Here is a 19001-nt window from a genome sequence, read left to right as displayed (position 1 = left end):
CCTTTGCGCTAGGAGAAAATGAAAATGAAGTTTGTGTGGGGATTTGATAAAGGGGGATACTTTATCCCTATAAGCAGCCTCTTGTGTCCTTCAAGGATGTGTTTTCTCACACCACAGCTCTGAATCGGTGGTGCTCCAGATCCCACAGAAATTGATCTTTTTGCCTCAACTTCATTGAAATGAATGTACTTTTAATTTATACACTTCCATATCTAAACTTCTAGTGTTTGCCTTTCTACAAAAGCCCAAGAATTAGGAAGCAGCCAGTGTGCTTCAGCCTTCCTTTTTCATGACCAAATGAACAGATTTAACAAACTTAGTTGGTCTCTAAGGTGCTACTGGAAGGAATTTTTTTATTTTGTTTCGACTACGGCAGACCAACACGGCTACCTACCTGTAACTAGATCTTTTAAGAAACTTTGTTGACCAAGTGAAACTATGGCTCATCTCCCGCCACCACTTTGCCCACCGATTGCCAAGAGTGGGACAGGCACCCAAGCACCTGTATTATCTGTCATGTATGTCAGCCCAAAAGCCCAACTGTTCGTTGAAGATGCTGAGAACATCCAATAAGTATGGAATGTCAAGGGTGTTAAAGGAAAAGTCCAGAGGAGGAGGGAACTGGCCTGATTGAGTACTTGCCAGTTTGAGTTTCTAACCCTAACAGGGTTACTTATAATAAAAGCCAGATGAGTATCTCAACTGTGTGGTTAAAAGACCAGATTTATTCTGCAGTTTTCCACACCAATGCCTGGTAGATGGTTTTAAGTTATGTAAATATTATTCAAATACAGCTGATTTGTGTAACATTTATACAAGTACAGTGGTACCTCTGGTTGCAAACGGGATCCGTTCCGGAGGCCCATTCGCAACATGAATAGAACGCAACCCAGTGGCGCGTCTGTGCACACGCGGGTCGCGATTCGCCGCTTCTGCGCATGCACATGCCGTCATTTTGCACGTCTGTGCGAGCGGCGCAACCCGGAAGTAACCCTTTCTGGTACTTCTGGGTTGCCGTGGGACGCAACCTGAAAAAACGTAACATGAAGTGTGACTGTAACAAAAGTACACACAATCCCTGTTGTATCTGATGAAGACATGCTAATTAGTATATAAAATTGCTGTTAATCTGCTGTTTACCTCCCTGTTTATTTTTAATTAAACTGTATCCAAATGTTTCCTTTTCTTCTCTGCAATCTGTTAGTATTCTTAGAAACACTCCCCTAGAGACATTAATGAGCTGGGAGTGAGGAGAAAAACGTAAAGACACTTGCAGAACATTATCGATTGACATCATATTCTAACGATCAACTCAAGAAAGACTTGCCATAATGCTTTTAATAGAAAAAAGAAATCATTACTTTCCAAAAGCAAATACACCCCCCCACTCCATCATAATATTCAAGGAAAGTGTAACTGCATTACTGCTTACAAGAAAAGAAAAAGATCAAAAGGTTTGTAATACAGACATCAATAAGAGATTTTATTGCATCTAAAAGGATTACAAGCCACAAAAACCTAAAGTACAGGCTCCCAGCGAACAGACACCAGTGCTGCCAATACAGGACAAGGAGATGTGGCAAGAAGGTTCCTCAGCAGACTCAGCAGTTGCCCTTTGTGCTTATATGCCCAAGACATGATTCTGAGAGCTTTGCTCCAGAGCAAGAAGAAGATCTAAACACTTCCATCAAAGCCCCATCTCCAATACAGCTGAAGGGGCCGGGCGTTCACGGTAACTTCAATATTTTGGTCTCTTCACCTCAACCCTGAAAACACAGACATTTTATGAGACACATAATACAGAAGAGTCCAATACAGAATACAGCTTGCAGGAAGTAAAATTTACAATCAGTGGGACTTCAGCACTAATTCAACTCTTTCAGGCTTGTACTCAAATCTTCAGAGTTGCACTCCATCACAGAAGCAGACATGCTCACTAATGTGAAGAATCTGCACTGTGTGCAGTAATACATATCACCCTTCCAAGCCATGGAAACAAAATATGGCCTTGCATAACCTCAGGGATGGTAACATGCAAAGTTACTAAAACATACAAAAGAATCCTTCTGGCAAGTGCCAGATCATAAAACCTTTTCCTTCAGCTAACAAGTACTGCAGAGACAAGGCTTCTACTAGAATCCAGTTACAAGCAGAGCATCCAGAACTAAAGGACCAGAGAAGAGCTTCAGCCTTTGTACAAGGCTGACATGGTGAAGGCTGAATGGGCAGGTAATTTCAGTGGGATTCTGATCTATCAGCACCCGCATATTGCCAGCAATAAAACTGTAAAGGGATGGATGAAATAGCAGATAAATTGCATGGGCAAAACTCTACAGCTGCGGACCCACAAAGCATTCTGAATATTCAATTAAGAGGTGACAGAATAAAGTTGAGGCCCTATTTCAGTTTTATGTGCACCCCATAGTTAATGAATCATAGTTGGGGGTCTGGACAACTGGACTTGTGAAACGTGTAATTTGGCCTCACTTTTTAGGAATGTGGAAAAAAATGCATGGATCAGAGCAAAAATCTTCAAGGAGAATATTCCTCAGTCCATACATGCTGAACCCTCACCCCCTGGATCACAAGACCACCAAAACTAAGTCACAGCACTCTGTTGAAGACCCATAAGGGCAAGTGCACAGCAGGGAGTGGACTCTAGGAGTAGCACTCATACAGCAACAGATTCTCAAGTAAAAGCATTTCTACTAACCCATCAGCCTCCAACTTCTTCCTTTTCTCGATGATCTGCAGAGAATTTAAAATCACCGCATTACAATTACTGTATTATGTATATAGGGTTGTACCCAATGACATAATTAAGTTTGCGCAAGGACTTCCACTTGCACAACAAACTTCCCCTCCCTCCACATGCCTCTCAGATCTGTTCAGGAGCAGGTTTGGGGGCAGCACCGGCACAGGGCAGTTCCACTGCACAAACCAAACCACTTCCATTAGATACAACCCACAACTTTTAAAGCTTCCTTTGTTAGGAAGGTACTGAGGTTTAGCAAAGGAGCATGCAACAACACATAACAGAAAACAACTGATATCTAGCAGGCTAGATCAGCATTTGATCTGTTACACAAGGGAAAGCAGAGGAACAGTCTACAAGTTCTATAGGAGGAGGCATTGTTTTCCTTGCTGGGCTTTCTCAGCAGCAATAGAATAAACAGGATCATAGAACAACTTGGGAATACTGAGCCAATACATAAAGATGGAGAAAATATATGCATGTGACTGAGTAAGCTGACCAAAGATCCATTCTCTTAATCTTAAAATAAACTCTGGAAAGTGTCTGTGGTACTCTGAATAAAGTTCTGAAAAAACTACACATTCAGATGGGAAAAGGGAATATAACTAAAGAGCCATTCTGCTCAAAATGCTCACTGCACTGATCTTTTTCCACTGCCGATCCAACTCTGCTTTGTCATTGGTCTCCTTGAAACGACGTGTCTTACGGCCTTCAGACATCTTAATTCCATACTGGAAAGCCGCTCTAAGATAAAACAGCAAAAACTCAAGAATGGAGGTGAAATTCCTTCAGCAGGAAGGCTAGGGTCAAAAAAGCCTTCCTATGGTCTAAATGTACATTCCCACCAATGTTACAGGAAGCAACTGACTTGTAGGGTCCTCCCAAAAGGTTAAAATGTTGGACCCACCATAACCCACTGCTTCTGCTTCTCCCATTCTTACCCTTAGGACAAGTGGCAAACTTACTTGGGCAGAGCCTCTTTGTTATTCATGTACTCGCTATATTCTTCTTGTGTGTCAAAGTCCCAGCGACCAAGGGGTCCCTTTTTATTTCCCTTGAGGAGAGAGAGGAAAAAAGATAATCTTAATATATCTGTGTAGCAGAACCATATTTCTGCAGGCCTCCATAAGAAACAGCAACCCAAAATTCCACTGGACTCTCCACAACTATCATGGCAAGGAGGAACGTTTAAGGCCACGCTGACCCTTGCTATAATAGTTTTCTACTTGCAAGGAGGTTGGTTGTTATACTGAGGAGCACCTGGGCTGGGGGCAGGATTAGTCCCACACATGCAGCCTGAAGCAGTAGAATCATTCTGCCACAAGCTAAGCCAGAGTGTGAGGAGCTGCCACCACACAGTCCAATGGGAAATGAGAGTCATGTGAAATCTTAGGCAGTTCGAAATCTACACTTTAGGAGACATCACAACTAATAATATTCCCCCCAAATATCAGCCCCACCCTGAAGTAGAAATGCTTATCTTGAAGCTAACAAATTGGCAGTTTACCTGATCCATTTTGCTGTAGTCTACTTCTTCATCACTATCCACAGCCATGTCATCCATGCTAAAAAGAAAAGGGATACAATTGGATGCTCTTATTTATACTTGCAGCCCCAACTCTGGATAATTCCAAGTTTCAACAATTTGCAAAGACTCCAGATAAATATAATTAGCTTGCCAGTGAAGAGGAGTACTTAATTACAAATATTGCAAACAGCTGCCCACTGTCCACTAAATATTAGGGTAAGGCAAGTAAATATCTTGCTTGGCTTCATGTGGTTCCCCAGAGCCCACATCCCATTTTGAGGAATACTTACGTTGCAGGGTAGCATTCAGCATAGCTGTTTGACATCCCAAAGAAGTCACCCAATTGCTTTTTGTCTTCAGGCTTTTTTAATGTGCCCAAAGTTAAGGGAAAATATACAGGCATATCTAGGGTCAGAAAGCATCTGACATAGGAAAGTGTTGTCACCCAAAGTAATTGGGGAGTTTAGATCGATATGAGATGACAGGAGAATAGAAAAGCAGTCCTTAAGAGTCAACCAAGTCCCTCATTTCTCCTTAGCAAGCCAAGGAGTTAATGGCCCCAAAATTTGATGGCAAGAGATGGACCCTCCCCACTTATTGCTCCAATTCTCCATCTATAGCAGCTACTTCTTTATGGACACCAGCAGCACATGAGGCAAGTTACAGGTATTTGGAAATACCTTTTCCCTACACTTGTTTGTCTCACAGTGGTAATTAAAACACTCTACCGTATTAGTTCAAGGCAAGGAAATCTTCCCATCCCATCTTGCTCTCAGAAGCCAGTGGCCAGCAGCTTCTTGGTCACTTGAAACATACACGGAAAGGATCTCCTATGAATGACAACTGAATACTTAAAACTAAATGCTTCTGCCTAAAGGACCAGTGTCTTCTGGAGCTTTCCCAACTACACAAGAGGAAAATATCACCTTCAAATGATAGTCTGAGCCTAGAGCGAGAGACAATTTTCTATAAAAGAGGCTAGTAAAGATAAATCAAACAGCCAACTGTAGCCATTTGCACCCAGTGCCAGCACACATTTGTACATGCATATAAAAAGGATATGATTCTGGCCCTTCCCAGCCACCTGCTCCAGCAAACTTCTCATTGATTGATTTAATCAACTCTTTGGCTGAGCCAGGTCCTGGAAACAGTTTCATAAGAAGGTTAAGAAAGAAGAATACCTTTGGCTCAAAAGAAGCTTTTATTTTAATGTTTGAAATGGTTAAAAGTTAAATTGTGAAAAAACCAATTTAATTTTTTTTAAAAAAAGAAAGAAGCATACCTTTGTCGATATCAATAGGCTAAGGAGGAAAGAAAGAGCACATTACTCTAACATGGCAACTAAAAAGCAAGATGAACATCAGTCTTTTGCTGGGAGCAGGGTGAAGTGGTGCAGGCCTGTTAAGTGCAAATTCTTCTCCATACACAGTATACTGCCTTCTCCCTTGCCAAAATATTCATCCTGAGCCCAGACTGGAAAATCTGCACCATTTAACACATAGTCTCAACTTATTTAAAACAAATCACCAGTATCAAATTATCCCTACCTCTAGGTGGATTTATACCCATTTTATCCCAGTAGTGGTTGGGTGCCAGGCAAAAACATTCCTCTTCTTCCAGCTGATTAAACCATCTATGGCCTTTTAAATGTGGGTGGTTGTTTTTTGTTTGTTACTATGTTATGTATTTTTGTGCTTTTATATTGTAACCAGCCCTGTGACCCTTGGAGGAAGGGCAGTATAGAAAGTTTTCATGGCCAAAGTATTGTCTGCTCACCTCGTCATCAGCTTTGGGTTTCTCAAAGTAGCTGTGCCTCTTCTTCTCCTCCTCACGTTCACGCTCTCTCTCTCGGTCGCGCTCACGATCTCTCTCATGTTCCCTGTCTCTCTCTCTCTCTCTTTCCCGCTCTCGGTCCCGTTCCCTGTACCTCTCTCGCTCCTTCTCTCGTGGCACTTTTGCCGCAGACGGCACATAATCACCAATGTCCTCAAAAATACTTTTTGCCAAAAAGATACAAATTAAAAAGGCAAGAAACATAAATATACACTAGCCTCAAAAACAGTAGAACATTTCTTACAGGCTCCTTGAACAAATTACTGCATCAATCAATCCTGCTACCAATCTGATGGATCCCACGGTGGCTTCTTCTTGCTAAAATATTACTGTTTCCTGCGCTCTGGGAAGAGTGATAAGCCAAAATTAGCCAACTTACTTATTCCCTTGTAAGGTCTGCTGGAGGAGCTTTCAAGACCTCTCATTTCAACCAAGTAAGAGCTTCTCATCAAGGGTGCCAAATGCAATTAAAAGGAATCTTGCTAAAACCCTGGAGGATAATCCACACAGCAAAGAAGGTAGCTTACTTACCTCATATCTGCTTCTGGAGGTTTCTTTTCATCTAGTTTTCCTACAAACAAAGAGAAGTCAGAATAAACCTACTTCTGTATTCATGTTATCTGTTTCAGCTTTGTTGTCTTAGGAGGGGATAATGAAAACACTATATTGCAGATATATGTGGCATCTGTGCATTGTGGCATGTGAAACTACAAGCTTGACAGTTGAGGTCACTCAGCTTGTGCGTCTTCACCTGCCAAAAAGGCAAGAAGATGCCGATTAAGTACAGTTCACCCTAATTTCTCCCATTTTAAGTGGTTTCCTCAACTAGGAACTCACCCCTACAGGGTAAAAAAGGATCAGAATTCTTATAAGCAAAACTCTGGTGTCTCCCTGCCATTTGTTTAATTTGTACAAATTTTAATGACACTTTCCCCTTCAATGCCCCTTGTGCTTATGGTAAAAGATCCCATCAAATCCATACATCCTATCAGATCCCAAAATACAAGGCCCACCTTTGTCTTTCTTCTTCAACTTTTTGTTACGAGTGCCTTGCCTCAAGTAAGAAAGAATCTGGGTCAGTTTACTGATAACGATGTCATTTGTAGTCAGTGTTGTTTGGGCCTAGAAGGAAAGTCAAAGGTATCAGACCCCAATAGATAATGCGTGCCTCATCATACACACAACAAGAAAAGCACCTGCTCATTCAGAGAAAGCATTCATAACTTATACCTCCATGGTAGGGCAATCTGCCTTGCTTCGGATCAAGGTGGTAGGAATATCTGTGTCTGCATATTCATCATCAAGATCCACCACATACGCCATCCTCCCTGGCAGGAAGAGCTCATTTCGCTCATATGCCTTGCTCTTGAATAGCATTCGGTAGATGTTTCGACCTAGGAAAGATGGGGATTTGGTGACACTAGAATATTTTAGCTACTTGCTCATGGTACCATGATAGTCACAACATTGCAACCCAGCTTCATAGAACATATATGAACATGCCTACCCAAACGAGTCTTGAATTCAATTTTGTTTTCTGGATCTTCATCTTTTCTAAAAGAGAAACAAAATGAATAGATATAATACGCCTCTTCTCTAGACTACATTCTCTGTTAAGCTAGAACAGGCATAGGCAAACTCCGGCCCTCCAGATGTTTGGGACTACAATTTCCATCATCCCTAGCTAACAGGACCAGTGGTCAGGGATGAAGGGAACTGTAGTCCCAAACATCTGGAGGGCCGGAGTTTGCCTATGCCTGAGCTAGAAAGTCACAAGCCAGAGTTTGTCTTGTTACCACTCACTTGGTTTCTTTTTGGGGCTTCTCCATCAGTTCCTCTTCTTCCTTTTCTTTGCTGGAAATCTCAGCACGCACCTGACCAGAGAGAAATTTTCTTCAAAATGCTAGCAGAGGCCCAAAACCCAACAAATTGGATAAGGTTTAGATGCCCTTTATCTTACACGTTGGCAAAGGAATGTATGTTGTTCTGGAGTTACCTGTGTGGCAGTATCAATTGGTGATCTACACAGAATATATGAACCTGAAATTATTTGTATGAGACTGTCAGTGTTATGTTACTCCTGGTTTTGTTACTAATTTTGGGTGGGTGTGATTTTTATCAAACCATGTGTGCTCTGTATACAATGTATGTTGGAAAACTCAATGAAGACTTAAAAAATACTACTCTAAACTATAAATAATTTATAAACAATATTGTAACTGAAAAACAAATCAACAGTACTGTTTATTTATTTATAATAGCCTTAATCTCTTCAGGAAGAGATAAATCACCAGAACAAGGTGGAGGCTGAATAAAGTCAAATTTCCCCCACCTGTTGCTTTATTTGCATCTGAAAAATACAGTCAGTGGCCATTCAGACAGAGGAAGTACCAGGCGACCACATATATGAAGTAGTTTATCTTATGCAGTTATAGGGCAACTGCATAACTTAACAACCAACAACAATCTCTTAAAAACCAAATCTCTAGCAGCCAATAAAAGACACTGAAGATTTATGAAAGACGTTCTTCAGAAAAAGCATTGCAGAAAATTAATTAGCTCTTAAAGCAAAGAGCATAATCCAGAGTTATTCCAAAATTCCAGGCAAGTTTAATACTACATAATTATCATAGTGTTCTTGATCAAACAGAAGTAAAAAATCCTTAAAGGGACAGATATTACATATCAAATAAGGAATGGTGGCAAAGGGAATAGCAATTTAGCTATCAACAACATACATTATTGGAGATCTCACTGAACACATGGGGAAGAGGTTCTCCAACATGAGAATTGCTGATTTACTATTGATTGTATCATCTGGCTTACCTTCTGTAGCAAAGCAAAATCCAGACCCTTCACCAAGTGAGTGTGCTCCATGTCACCACCCAAGAATTTGGACTCCTGAATCAACTGCCGCCTCTTTTCTGCAGCTGATTTGTCCCTAATGCAATAAAAAGAACTCCGTGACATCAGAGCCACATTGTATTGCAAAGCAGAAAGGCAAAAGCAGTGACTGCACTCACGCTTCTGCAGTGGGTCCCACTGCCCTGTAGTTAGCAGTTGTGCTGATCAGCTCGGTTTCCTCGTAGTCCTTGTTGACACCATCTCTTCTCTCCTTTGCACGATCCCTGTATTTCTCAGCCAGCTCCCTCTCTCGCTCAATCTCTTGTTGGCGTAGCTTTGCATAGTAGCTGGCGTGACAAAAACAAACCAATTATCACTGAAATATTCAGGCCCTGGTATTATAAGAGAATTCCCAGTTCTCTTAACAGCTTCAGAGATAATAAGCAATACCCCACCAAGCTCTAAGTGAATCACTGACTGAAGTCACAAGTATAATCTCAGAACTACAACAAGGGTAAAAGTCAAGATGGCAGAAGCACTGAAAACTAAGTTTCCAGGTGTTTCAGAAGATGTCCATTACCACCACTATACAGAAGGTAATTCAATGGGGATAAATAAGGCACAATATTTCTTTTAAGGTCAACTAATCACTGGGTATCCCTCTCTTAGCGAGAAGGCAGCCAAGAGCCCAACTTTTTCTGGCAAGGTTTTTTATTTAGGATTTTTCCTCCACATTAAGGAAACATCACGGCCTTAGGAAAGCTTTGGATCAAAATCTCTCAATTTACCTTTTCTTTTTTCTCCTCCGAGCAGCTGGATCTTCATCTTCATTGTACTCTCTTGGCATCCTAAACAGGACAAAAAATTGTGCTCACAGAATGCCCAACTTTGAGAGTGTGCTAGGAACATTTCATGCCATTTAATAAAACAACTAGCTCAGTCAAAGGAAGCCAAAGGTGACCATGAAAGCCTTCCGAGTAAGTTTTGAAGATGCTTTAAGATGTGCATATAGATTTTGAGAGCTAGGTAGCATACTGCCAAAACCTAGGAGCTGCAAAATCCCCAAAACAAATTTTGCCCCAGTCATATATGGTAGCGTTCTCTCAGTCTCTGCCCATCTCATTAACAATTTAGGATAATACTATCTTATCTCTCATTGCTGTAAGGACTGATATAATGTATGTGAAATGCTTTGAACACTCAAAAGCAGGGGTAGCCAACTTGATGCCCTCTTGGTAGCCAACTCCCATCAGCCCTAACCAGCATGGCCAATGATTGGGGTGATGAGTTATAATCCAGCAACATCCAGAGGGCACTAAAAACAATACTGCTGCTCTAAAGTGTTCTATTACTGCCAAGCATGATCACTATTGTTTTAAGATCAATGTATTAGCCTCATTAGATACCTAATTCTGAATTTAGTTTATTTCTATTTTGTGCCCAAATTATACAGAATACACAAGCTTATGCCAAAACTAAGTACTGAATAAATATGCACCAGCTGACCAGGGGTGGGCAGGGGACAGGGAGAAAGACCTCAACAAAGTTTTGTTAAGTAGCACAGAACTTGCATGCTTACTCATGATGGCGAGATTTGGAAGGTGGTGCAGATGTTGGAGCTGCTCGTGGGGTCATAAGAAGTTTTCGGAAGTCTTCATTGGTCAGTTTAGATCTAGAATAAAAACAATTGTGATTTACTGCCAAAAAAAAACCACAATACATTATCCTGCCTTCAACAAATTATGGTAAAAGATTTACTGAAGGACAAAAACTTTCCAAATTCCATTTTATGATACCAAATCGTCAACATGCTTGTATGGACTGAAAAACATCTGCAAGCAAAACAAAAACTAAAAACAGGCATCCATTGGCTAGGCAAACTAAGGCCCGGGGGCCGGATCCGGCCCAATCGCCTTCTCAATCCAGCCTGTGGACGGTCTGGGAATCAACTTATTTTTACATGAGTAGAATGTGTCCTTTTATGTAAAATGCATCTCTGGATTATTTGTGGGGGATAGGAATTCATTCATATCTTTTTTTCAAAATATAGCGTGGCCCCCCACAAGGTCTGAGGGACAGTGGACTGGCCCCCTGCTAATAAAGTTTGCTGACCCCTGGCTATCCTGTCCTCCTCCACTGGTTGAATAAGGAAAATTAGCTGATGGATGGCAAGACAGTGGTGGGTGCAAGGACACAGAACAAAAAATGCATTAGGGCCACTGCAGGACACACTATTGTTCCACCATGACTTGGTAGTTGTAATGAACTACCCATGATTCCCTCATCTGCACTGTCTAGAATTCCACTTATCCAGTTCTTTTGGTACTTTGCAGTAGTAGTGGCATGAATCCAGAACTTTTCAGTAGTCTTTTTTTTAAAAAAAGTTTTTTATTTATACAACAAGAAAAACAAACAAACAAAAAACACAAATACCAAATTACACACAAATTACAAAAATAACCATAGACACATAATATTCTTAGCAAACAATAAAGACCCAACCTCCCGTCTATTCCATACTTCAAATTCATATTACTTATTGCCAATACACATTTTTTTTCATAATTAAATTTGCTCTCATTAAATCTAATTTCTTATATCTACCTTGCAACTATTACTGAAGTTCCTCGAATGCTGCAACAGAATTTAAACTACTATATTTATTTTTCAGATATTCTTTAAAAACCTCCCATTTAGAAACGAATTCCTGTTTTGATTTATTCTTTATTTTTTCTGATAAACCATCTAATTCAGCATATTCTGTCAGCTTTTGGATCCAATCTTGAATAGAGGGGATTTCATTACTCTTCCATTTTGCTGCGATCAAAACTCTTGCTGCCGCCGTCGCATATAAAAAGATACCCTTCATCTTTTGTGGAATATCCAAATCTGTTATTCCCAGGAGGTAGGCCTCTGGTTTTTTATTGAAAGAGATCTTTAGCATTTTTTGCAGTTCTGCATGTATACTCTCCCAGAATACCTGTATTTTCCTACATATCCACCACATATTTTCAGTAGTCTTGATAGCCGGGCTCATGGTTGCTAAGACCCCTTATCCCAAATGACTTACTGCATCTCTGTATGACGCTATGGAGAATCCCCTGATCCCAACTCCAGTTCAGGACTGTCCATGTGGTTGCCTTGGGATTCACTATCCCAGCACAACTGGTAGGATATTCCCACCCCTCCCCGGCTCTAAGGTAGAAAAGAGAAGGGTGGGCAATCCTTGAATCACCCTTGCTGGAAGCCAGTAATACATTCACCACAGTGAGTAGTTTAGTGACACTTGGACAGCAGCAATGGTAAAAACAGGACACTTGAACCAACACAAAACGTAGCAAAAAGTTCTACTCACTGGTGAAAGGAATGAGAATCATCCACCTCATGGCCATCTGGGGCCAGAGGATTAGAGAACGGCTCACCTAGAAAGAAGAAAAAGAAGTGATTCCAAGCCAATGTGATACGCATGATGCGCTGCCAAACATGTAAACACACCATTTGCACAGATTATTACAGGGTTTTCATTCAGAAATGAAACCAGCTGCTACCTCTGCTGCAAGGAAGCGACTGGAGACGAAGTTAGCAAAGAGCAAGAGGCTCTACACATACACAGTGTTGTTAAACTACAATTTCCATCAGCCCCAGCAAATGTGGCTAACGGCAAGAGAAAAATGGGAGTTGTAGTACATCAGTGCCTGGAGGGCTGCAGCGTTTCCCCCACAGCTACTCTGGATTACCACTGCCTACCCAAGTTAGGATCGCGCCCTTCCTTCCCAGCCACCTACAGATTAAGCCGCAGGCAATGTGCCACAGGCGCAACTAAGTTCATTTCTCTGTCTGCCGGTATTTCACAAAATGTACACATTCCTTGGTTGTTAAAACAACACAAAACCCTCAGAGCGGTTGACACAAAGGTGAGGCGATAAAATCGAGGAAGATTCACAACCCCACATCGAAACGTGGAAAGGCTGAGCGCGGCTGTTTTCGGCAGGCGCCCCAAAGGGGGACACGGCGAAGGCGCCGGCCTGGTCTCAAGCGGCAGGGAGCTCCGAAGCGCCGGATCCACGGCCGCGCTCTTCCGGGGGCGCAGCGGGCCTGACGGGGCGCCGGCAACTCGCGCCGACTCCGGGGGCGCGTGAGGGGGCGAGGCGGCGGCTAAGAAGAAGACGAAAACGCTCTCTCTCAGACGCGGCCGGTGCCTCAGCGGGCAACTATATCCCCCCCCCCGGAGAAACACGGCCCGCCCCCTCCGGAGACACTCACTCTCCCGCTCCGGCATCTTCGCTCTCGCCGCCGCCGCGGGTCTCGGCCTGAGGTAAAAAGCAAGACAACAACAACGCAGCGAAACCCCTCCGCTTTTCCCACAAGGCACCGCGCGGCGGAAGGAGGCGGGGGAAGGGCCTGTGACCCACAACGCCCTGCGCGGAGATCGAGAATATAGAGAGACATCATATTATAAACCTGTCTGTCATTTGTCTCAATAGCAAAATCCGGGTTTACTTGGGAAGCCACGTACAGTATTTATTATTATTATTATTACTCCCCTAGCACGGGGTTGGGGCGTGAAAATTGACGCTGGAAATCCACCCGGGAATGTAGCATGTTTACCAAGAAGATAAGCAGTTCCTACTTCTTCTGACTTGGGCTTTGTTTCATGTGGTCACCCGTCACCCTCGACACAAACACTCACATTTTATTTTATTTTTTGAAAATAGCCTTGCCAATCTTAATTGTTTGATATGCATTTAGACTCGAGCATGAAATCTTGGGTTTCCAATGGGTTGGTCGGTCTCTATTCAGCCCCAGGGAGAGAGGCGTCGGGCGGGGGTAGAATTAGAAGTACCCGCATTGCACCTTTGGTGTATCACTCTATAAATTAAGTCTATGGTTCGGTGCCCCGTTGACTGATTGAGCAATTGGTTGATTTACCCACAATACCGCGCGACTCCCCAGAAGAACTTTGCATAGCCACGCCCGTCGCCTTGTGCTGATTGGCCGCGAAGACGACCAGAATAAATCAACGGGACGCGCCGATTGGCCAGCAGGTTGCGCTTCGGGGAGCGGGGGAACCCCGAGTGCCAAGATGGCGGCCTCCTCAGCTGCGCGGGTCGTTCAGGGCGGCCTCTCTCGGAACCTCAAGGAGCTCCGCATCCACCTCTGCCAGCGCTCGCCGGCCAGCCAGGGGGTCAGGTACGCGAGGCGAGGCCTTTCCCTCCCCTGACAGCCCGGCCTTCTCCGCTCATTTTTTTAGAAGGTTGCAGCTTGATAGGTCGTGGGGGGGGGCAGATTCTCACAGGCAGCTTTATTATAATTTAATTGAAATACTTTATTGTCACTTGTGCAATTTGTATACAGTGAGATTACACGAGTACCTCCACTCAGCTCTCTTAGTCTCAATTCCCCTCGTTTACTGACGCACACCCACCAAACCCGAAAGTCAGTTTCCCTGTTGTTATCTTTTCATTCAGCAGCCTAACAGCCCACGGATAGAAGCTGTTCTTTACCCTGTTGGTGCGACTAATCCTGCTTCTATATATTCTGCCTGAGGGCAGGAGATCAATAAAGTGCCAGCCAGGGTGGGAATCATCCCTGAGAAATTTTCTCACTCTCCTGAGGCACCGTTCTTCCGCAGTGTCATCCAGCGGATTCACGGGACAGCCCATAATATCTTGTGCTGTATTCCTAGGAATTTAAAGGAAGAGACTCTCTCCACACAGCCCTCCCCAATGTACAGTGGGGCTAGTTCTCCTCTCTTCCCCCAAAAGTCCAACACCATCTCCTTTGTCTTGCTGATATTAAGGTGCAAGTTGTTCCCTAGGCACCATGTAGATATTTTTTGGACCTCCCCTCTATACGCTGATTCGTCTCCACCTGTTATTAAACCTATTATGGTGGTGTCATCTGCAAACTTAATAATTGCAGTAGACAGGTCAGATGATACACAATCATATGTATACAATGAATACAGGTAGGGACTTAGCACACATCCCTGTGGTGTGCTAGTGCTGATTTTTAAGGAATTAGATGTTACATGTCCAATCCTCAATGTTACTATCATATATTTACCGTGCTCATGTCCCGCTTTTTTCCCTTTCAGGGACTTGAAGCGGCTTAGAGATAAAAATTAAGAACTGCTAAATAAAAATAGGAAAAGCAATAATTAAAAACAATTAAGTATTCATAGAATCATAGAATTGTTAGCCTCTCTCTGTTTCGCAAGGTGAAGTTTGCTGGTTTGCTAAGGGAATGGGGGGCACCGGCATGAAAGGCAGTAATAGCAGCCGTTAGTTGTCCTTTTGCGTGTTCACATCAAACGCTTGAAAAAAACACACCCAGAATAAGCCATAGTTGACTTGTACTCAAAAAGGAATCATAGAATCATAGTAGGGTTAGAAGGAATCCTGAGGGTCATCTAGTCAACCGCCTGCAATGCAGGAATCTGAACTAAAGCATCAGGGCAGATGACCATGGGTGCTTTAGCTGAGATCCCTGCATTGCAGGGGTTGGACTAGATTGATAGAAATGTGTGTGTATTACAATAAAAACAGCAGAGCACCAGCTTTACTATTAGGAATGGACATTGGTTTTGAATCACAAAAGTAAAGGTAAAAACCATGTTGACTGATAAGGAAAAAAGCCCAAAAGGCATATTATTTTTCTTATTTAATAAATTTGTATACTGCCCTTTATCTGGATAACAGGGCAGTTCACAGCACAAAAATAAAAGATAAAAACACAAAATATTTAATAAAACAAGAACAGAAACCATACAAATAACCCTCACATTTTAAATGATAAAGGATGTTAATCAGCCAATAATGATATTAGAAGCAATACCTTTACAAGGCCAACTCGTGTTTTATGGAGGGGGGAAGCGGGAAGAGTAAAAAATGAGGTTCCAATAAATACTCCTATCTTGACAAAGGTGCTGTGGGTGTCCTAACACAGATTATGGTAATTTGATTTGGATGTATTCAATAGGTCAACCCACCTTGAACACTTTATTGTGATAGCAGGTAACCAGCTGAGCAGAGAAGCCACAAAGCCAAGTCCAGTGCTGTGCTAGTTACTGTTATATAGGGATGCGGGTGGCACTGTGGGTTAAACCACAGAGCCTAGGACTTGTCGATCAGAAGGTTGGTGGTTCGAATCCCCATGATGGGGTGAGCTCCTGTTGCTCAGTCCCTGCTCCTGTCAACCTAGCAGTTCAAAAGCACATCAAGTGCAAGTAGATAAATAGGTACCGCTCCGGCGGGAAGGTAAACAGTGTTTACGTGCGCTGCTCTGGTTCGCCAGAAGCGGCTTAGTCATGCTGGCCACATGTACGCTGTACGCCGGCTCCCTCAGCCAATAAAACAAGATGAGCGCCGCAACCCCAGAGTCGGTCACGACTGGACCTAATGGTCAGGGGTCCCTTTACCTTTACCTTATACAGTGTATGCTACTGAAGAAGTTTGCTAAAGCTTAAACACATCTGGTATCCTCAGGATATACCGAACATTACTGGATTAACCTCTTAGGCTACTGGGAAAATTGTAGGAAAAAAGTGATATACAGTCAAACCTCGGTTCCTGAATGGCTCCATTTTCAAACATTTCGGCTCTAAAAACCTAAAAGTAAATGCTCCGGTTTTCAAACTTTTTTGGAAGCCAAACATCCGATGCGGCTTCCGCTTGAGTGCAGGATGCTTTTGTAACCAGTCGGAAGCCGTGCCTCGGTTGTTGAACATTTCAGAAGCTGAACAAGCTTCCAGAACGGATTACGTTCAACAACTAAGGTTTGACTGTACTAGTCATATTGTTTTCTTCACGCCTTGCTGAGCTTTAGCTCAGTTTTTAAAACTGTGTTCATGGGAAACTGGGTTTTTAAGAAATTTGTAATGTTGGACAAGCTGCTCTGAAATACAGTGTACTCATCACTACAACTCTGGAATTTTATTGGATGTGTTTGGAGCACACCCAGTTGTTTCAAAAATGGCAAGACCCCTAGAACATGTCCCCAAAACCCTGTGCTCCGGATAAATATAGGAAATATTCTCTGAATGTTTGACACTTGAAAGCCACTATCTGTATCCTACTGACTTTTCATGAAAGTTTAGAAGACCCTCATCCTAATGCATGCTGGTATGTTTGCTTCTTCTTTGCAGAGATTTCATTAAACAACATTATGTGACTTTAAAGAAAGCAAATCCAGATTTCCCTATCCTGATCAGAGAGTGCTCAGATGTGCAACCCAAGCTCTGGGCTAGATATGGTGAGTTGTGGGGGGACGGACGTATGTTACAAGTTTGCTATACAATTAGGTAGAAATAATATGTTGGACAGTTCAAGTAGTAGCCTTTCCTTGAGGAATAAAGCTTTTCAGCCCTGCCTGTATTTTTATTGTTGAAGGCCACTAGGAAACACTTCTTGGACAACTCCAGCCCAGTAAGCCACTTGCACTTTCTCCCCCAACTGCTCCAAATCTGCTCTATAATGTTTTCTCTCCTGTACAAATAGATCATGCCGGAAAACATTTCCATTGACAGACAACAGAAACTTTGGCAGTTTTTTCAAATGTTGGCTAGTAGCTTACATGAAGTATCTAGTGGGAACAGAGCTGGCACTTTCTTCTGATAGAAATATGTGTCCCCAGGGTGCTTTCCCCCCTGGATTACCTTTTAGAATTTCTAAACAAAAAATGTTTTTTAAAAATCGAGTTAGAATTTTTTTGTTCACGAGAGCTGCTTTTGTTGGGCAAGGAAATTGCTGCATCTCTGTAATGCAGAAGGGATCAAGAGAAAAATGGATAAACTGAAGACAAGAGTGTGGATAGAAATGGGTTGTGGCTGTCAGAGAGGAAACTTAATTGAGCACATGGTCTATGGCAAATAATGAATTATCTCCCTCTCTCCCCCCACCCAAGGGCTCATGTTTCAACACTTATCCCACTCATTTTCTTCCAAAATAGGTACTTAAGTTTAGGAGCTGTTGAAAAACTTCAACAGTTTTAAAGTAAACTTAGCTAGTCTTGACTTAATTAAGGCTCAGGCCCCTGACTTAATATTTGTGATAACTGGCACCATGAGGCCTCTTTACTAGTACTTTGCCAGATACATCTAAATAGAGAATAGTGGCATTGAGTCATATGCTTTAACACCTTCTGTAAATACTGACATAGCATCAGTACTACAGCAGACTAGAGAGTTCCCAATAGCTAAAGCAGCTGAGGACTGAGGTGATAGTGAAAACCTTTCTTCTAGCTTTATCTGATGTGGCAGCTTTGATGTCAACTGGGTAGTCCACAAAGTGGAGGAGCTAAGGATGGACCTGCTGGCCAAATCCTGTTCCCCAACCCTGAAGCAGAAGTGAATGTCAGCTCTTCTGAAAAGCATTTGTTTGCACCAAGTCTGTGCTAGTGCATCCAAAAGCAATTCAGGTTATAGGTGGAACACATCCCCCTTGGACACTGCATTTCAGTTTTTAATGTAGTAGCTTCCTGAAAGTAGAAATCCCTGTATCATGCATTGTCTGTGCAGGGCGTTTTGTTCCCTAACACTGCTTGTCAGTAAAACTGTAGGAAAGTGAGGCACATGTGTATGCATTTCCTGAGTTTTATTGCTGTGCCTACATTTACATCTGTATATAGTAAAGCAGAGCATGTCTAAAGGGAGCTGTTAGCAGTGTAGGTTGCAAACACATGGTGGCTCGATCAAAGTGTCTGAAATCAACTCTTCAAATGAAAACCGTCCATGGTATATGCCTTTCACCCAACTCTTGTGTTTTCCTCAGCGTTTGGCAGAGAGAAGAGTGTACCACTGAATAACCTAAACATGGACCAAGTTGCCAAAGCCTTGGAGAATGTTGTTAACAGCAAAGCATAAGGAAAACAAATGGCAACTGAATTTGAGTCTAATTCCAGATCACTGCTATGTGTAACTTGCATATAAAAGAATTCAACTTAGAAAATAAAGCTGAAGTATCTTGTTTAAGCCAAGATGGTTCCCTGTAAGTTGATTCTTCTCACTATTGTTAATCTTTGCACACCCAGTGCTAGGCTAAA

General features: G+C 42.5%; 2 protein-coding genes across 2 annotated transcripts; one reads left to right on the top strand and one right to left on the bottom strand.

Moving 5' to 3' along the window:
- Nucleotides 1-1455: 1455 nt before the first annotated feature.
- IK (IK cytokine) lies at nucleotides 1456-13887 on the bottom strand. The gene is made up of 20 exons (XM_083624477.1): nucleotides 13224-13887; nucleotides 12316-12382; nucleotides 10540-10632; nucleotides 9749-9808; nucleotides 9140-9307; nucleotides 8943-9057; nucleotides 7920-7990; nucleotides 7624-7670; nucleotides 7347-7510; nucleotides 7130-7238; nucleotides 6648-6687; nucleotides 6060-6279; nucleotides 5566-5584; nucleotides 5346-5424; nucleotides 4574-4654; nucleotides 4263-4320; nucleotides 3721-3809; nucleotides 3391-3499; nucleotides 2714-2748; nucleotides 1456-1766 (listed from the first exon to the last, which is right to left on the bottom strand). The coding sequence occupies exons 1-20, from the start codon at nucleotides 13237-13239 to the stop codon at nucleotides 1739-1741; spliced, it is 1668 nt and encodes a 555-aa protein (XP_083480603.1). The 5' UTR covers nucleotides 13240-13887; the 3' UTR covers nucleotides 1456-1738.
- A 92-nt stretch (nucleotides 13888-13979) lies between these two features.
- On the top strand, nucleotides 13980-18935 carry NDUFA2 (NADH:ubiquinone oxidoreductase subunit A2). Its single transcript, XM_083624524.1, has 3 exons — nucleotides 13980-14150; nucleotides 17107-17213; nucleotides 18731-18935. The coding sequence occupies exons 1-3, from the start codon at nucleotides 14044-14046 to the stop codon at nucleotides 18820-18822; spliced, it is 306 nt and encodes a 101-aa protein (XP_083480650.1). The 5' UTR covers nucleotides 13980-14043; the 3' UTR covers nucleotides 18823-18935.
- The last annotated feature ends 66 nt before the right edge of the window (nucleotides 18936-19001 follow it).

Source organism: Podarcis filfolensis (assembly GCF_964270895.1).
Source record: "Podarcis filfolensis genome assembly, chromosome: 7".
Taxonomy (NCBI): domain Eukaryota; kingdom Metazoa; phylum Chordata; class Lepidosauria; order Squamata; family Lacertidae; genus Podarcis; species Podarcis filfolensis.
Note: the sequence above shows the minus strand (reverse complement) of the source record. Positions and strands in the feature narration are given on the sequence as shown.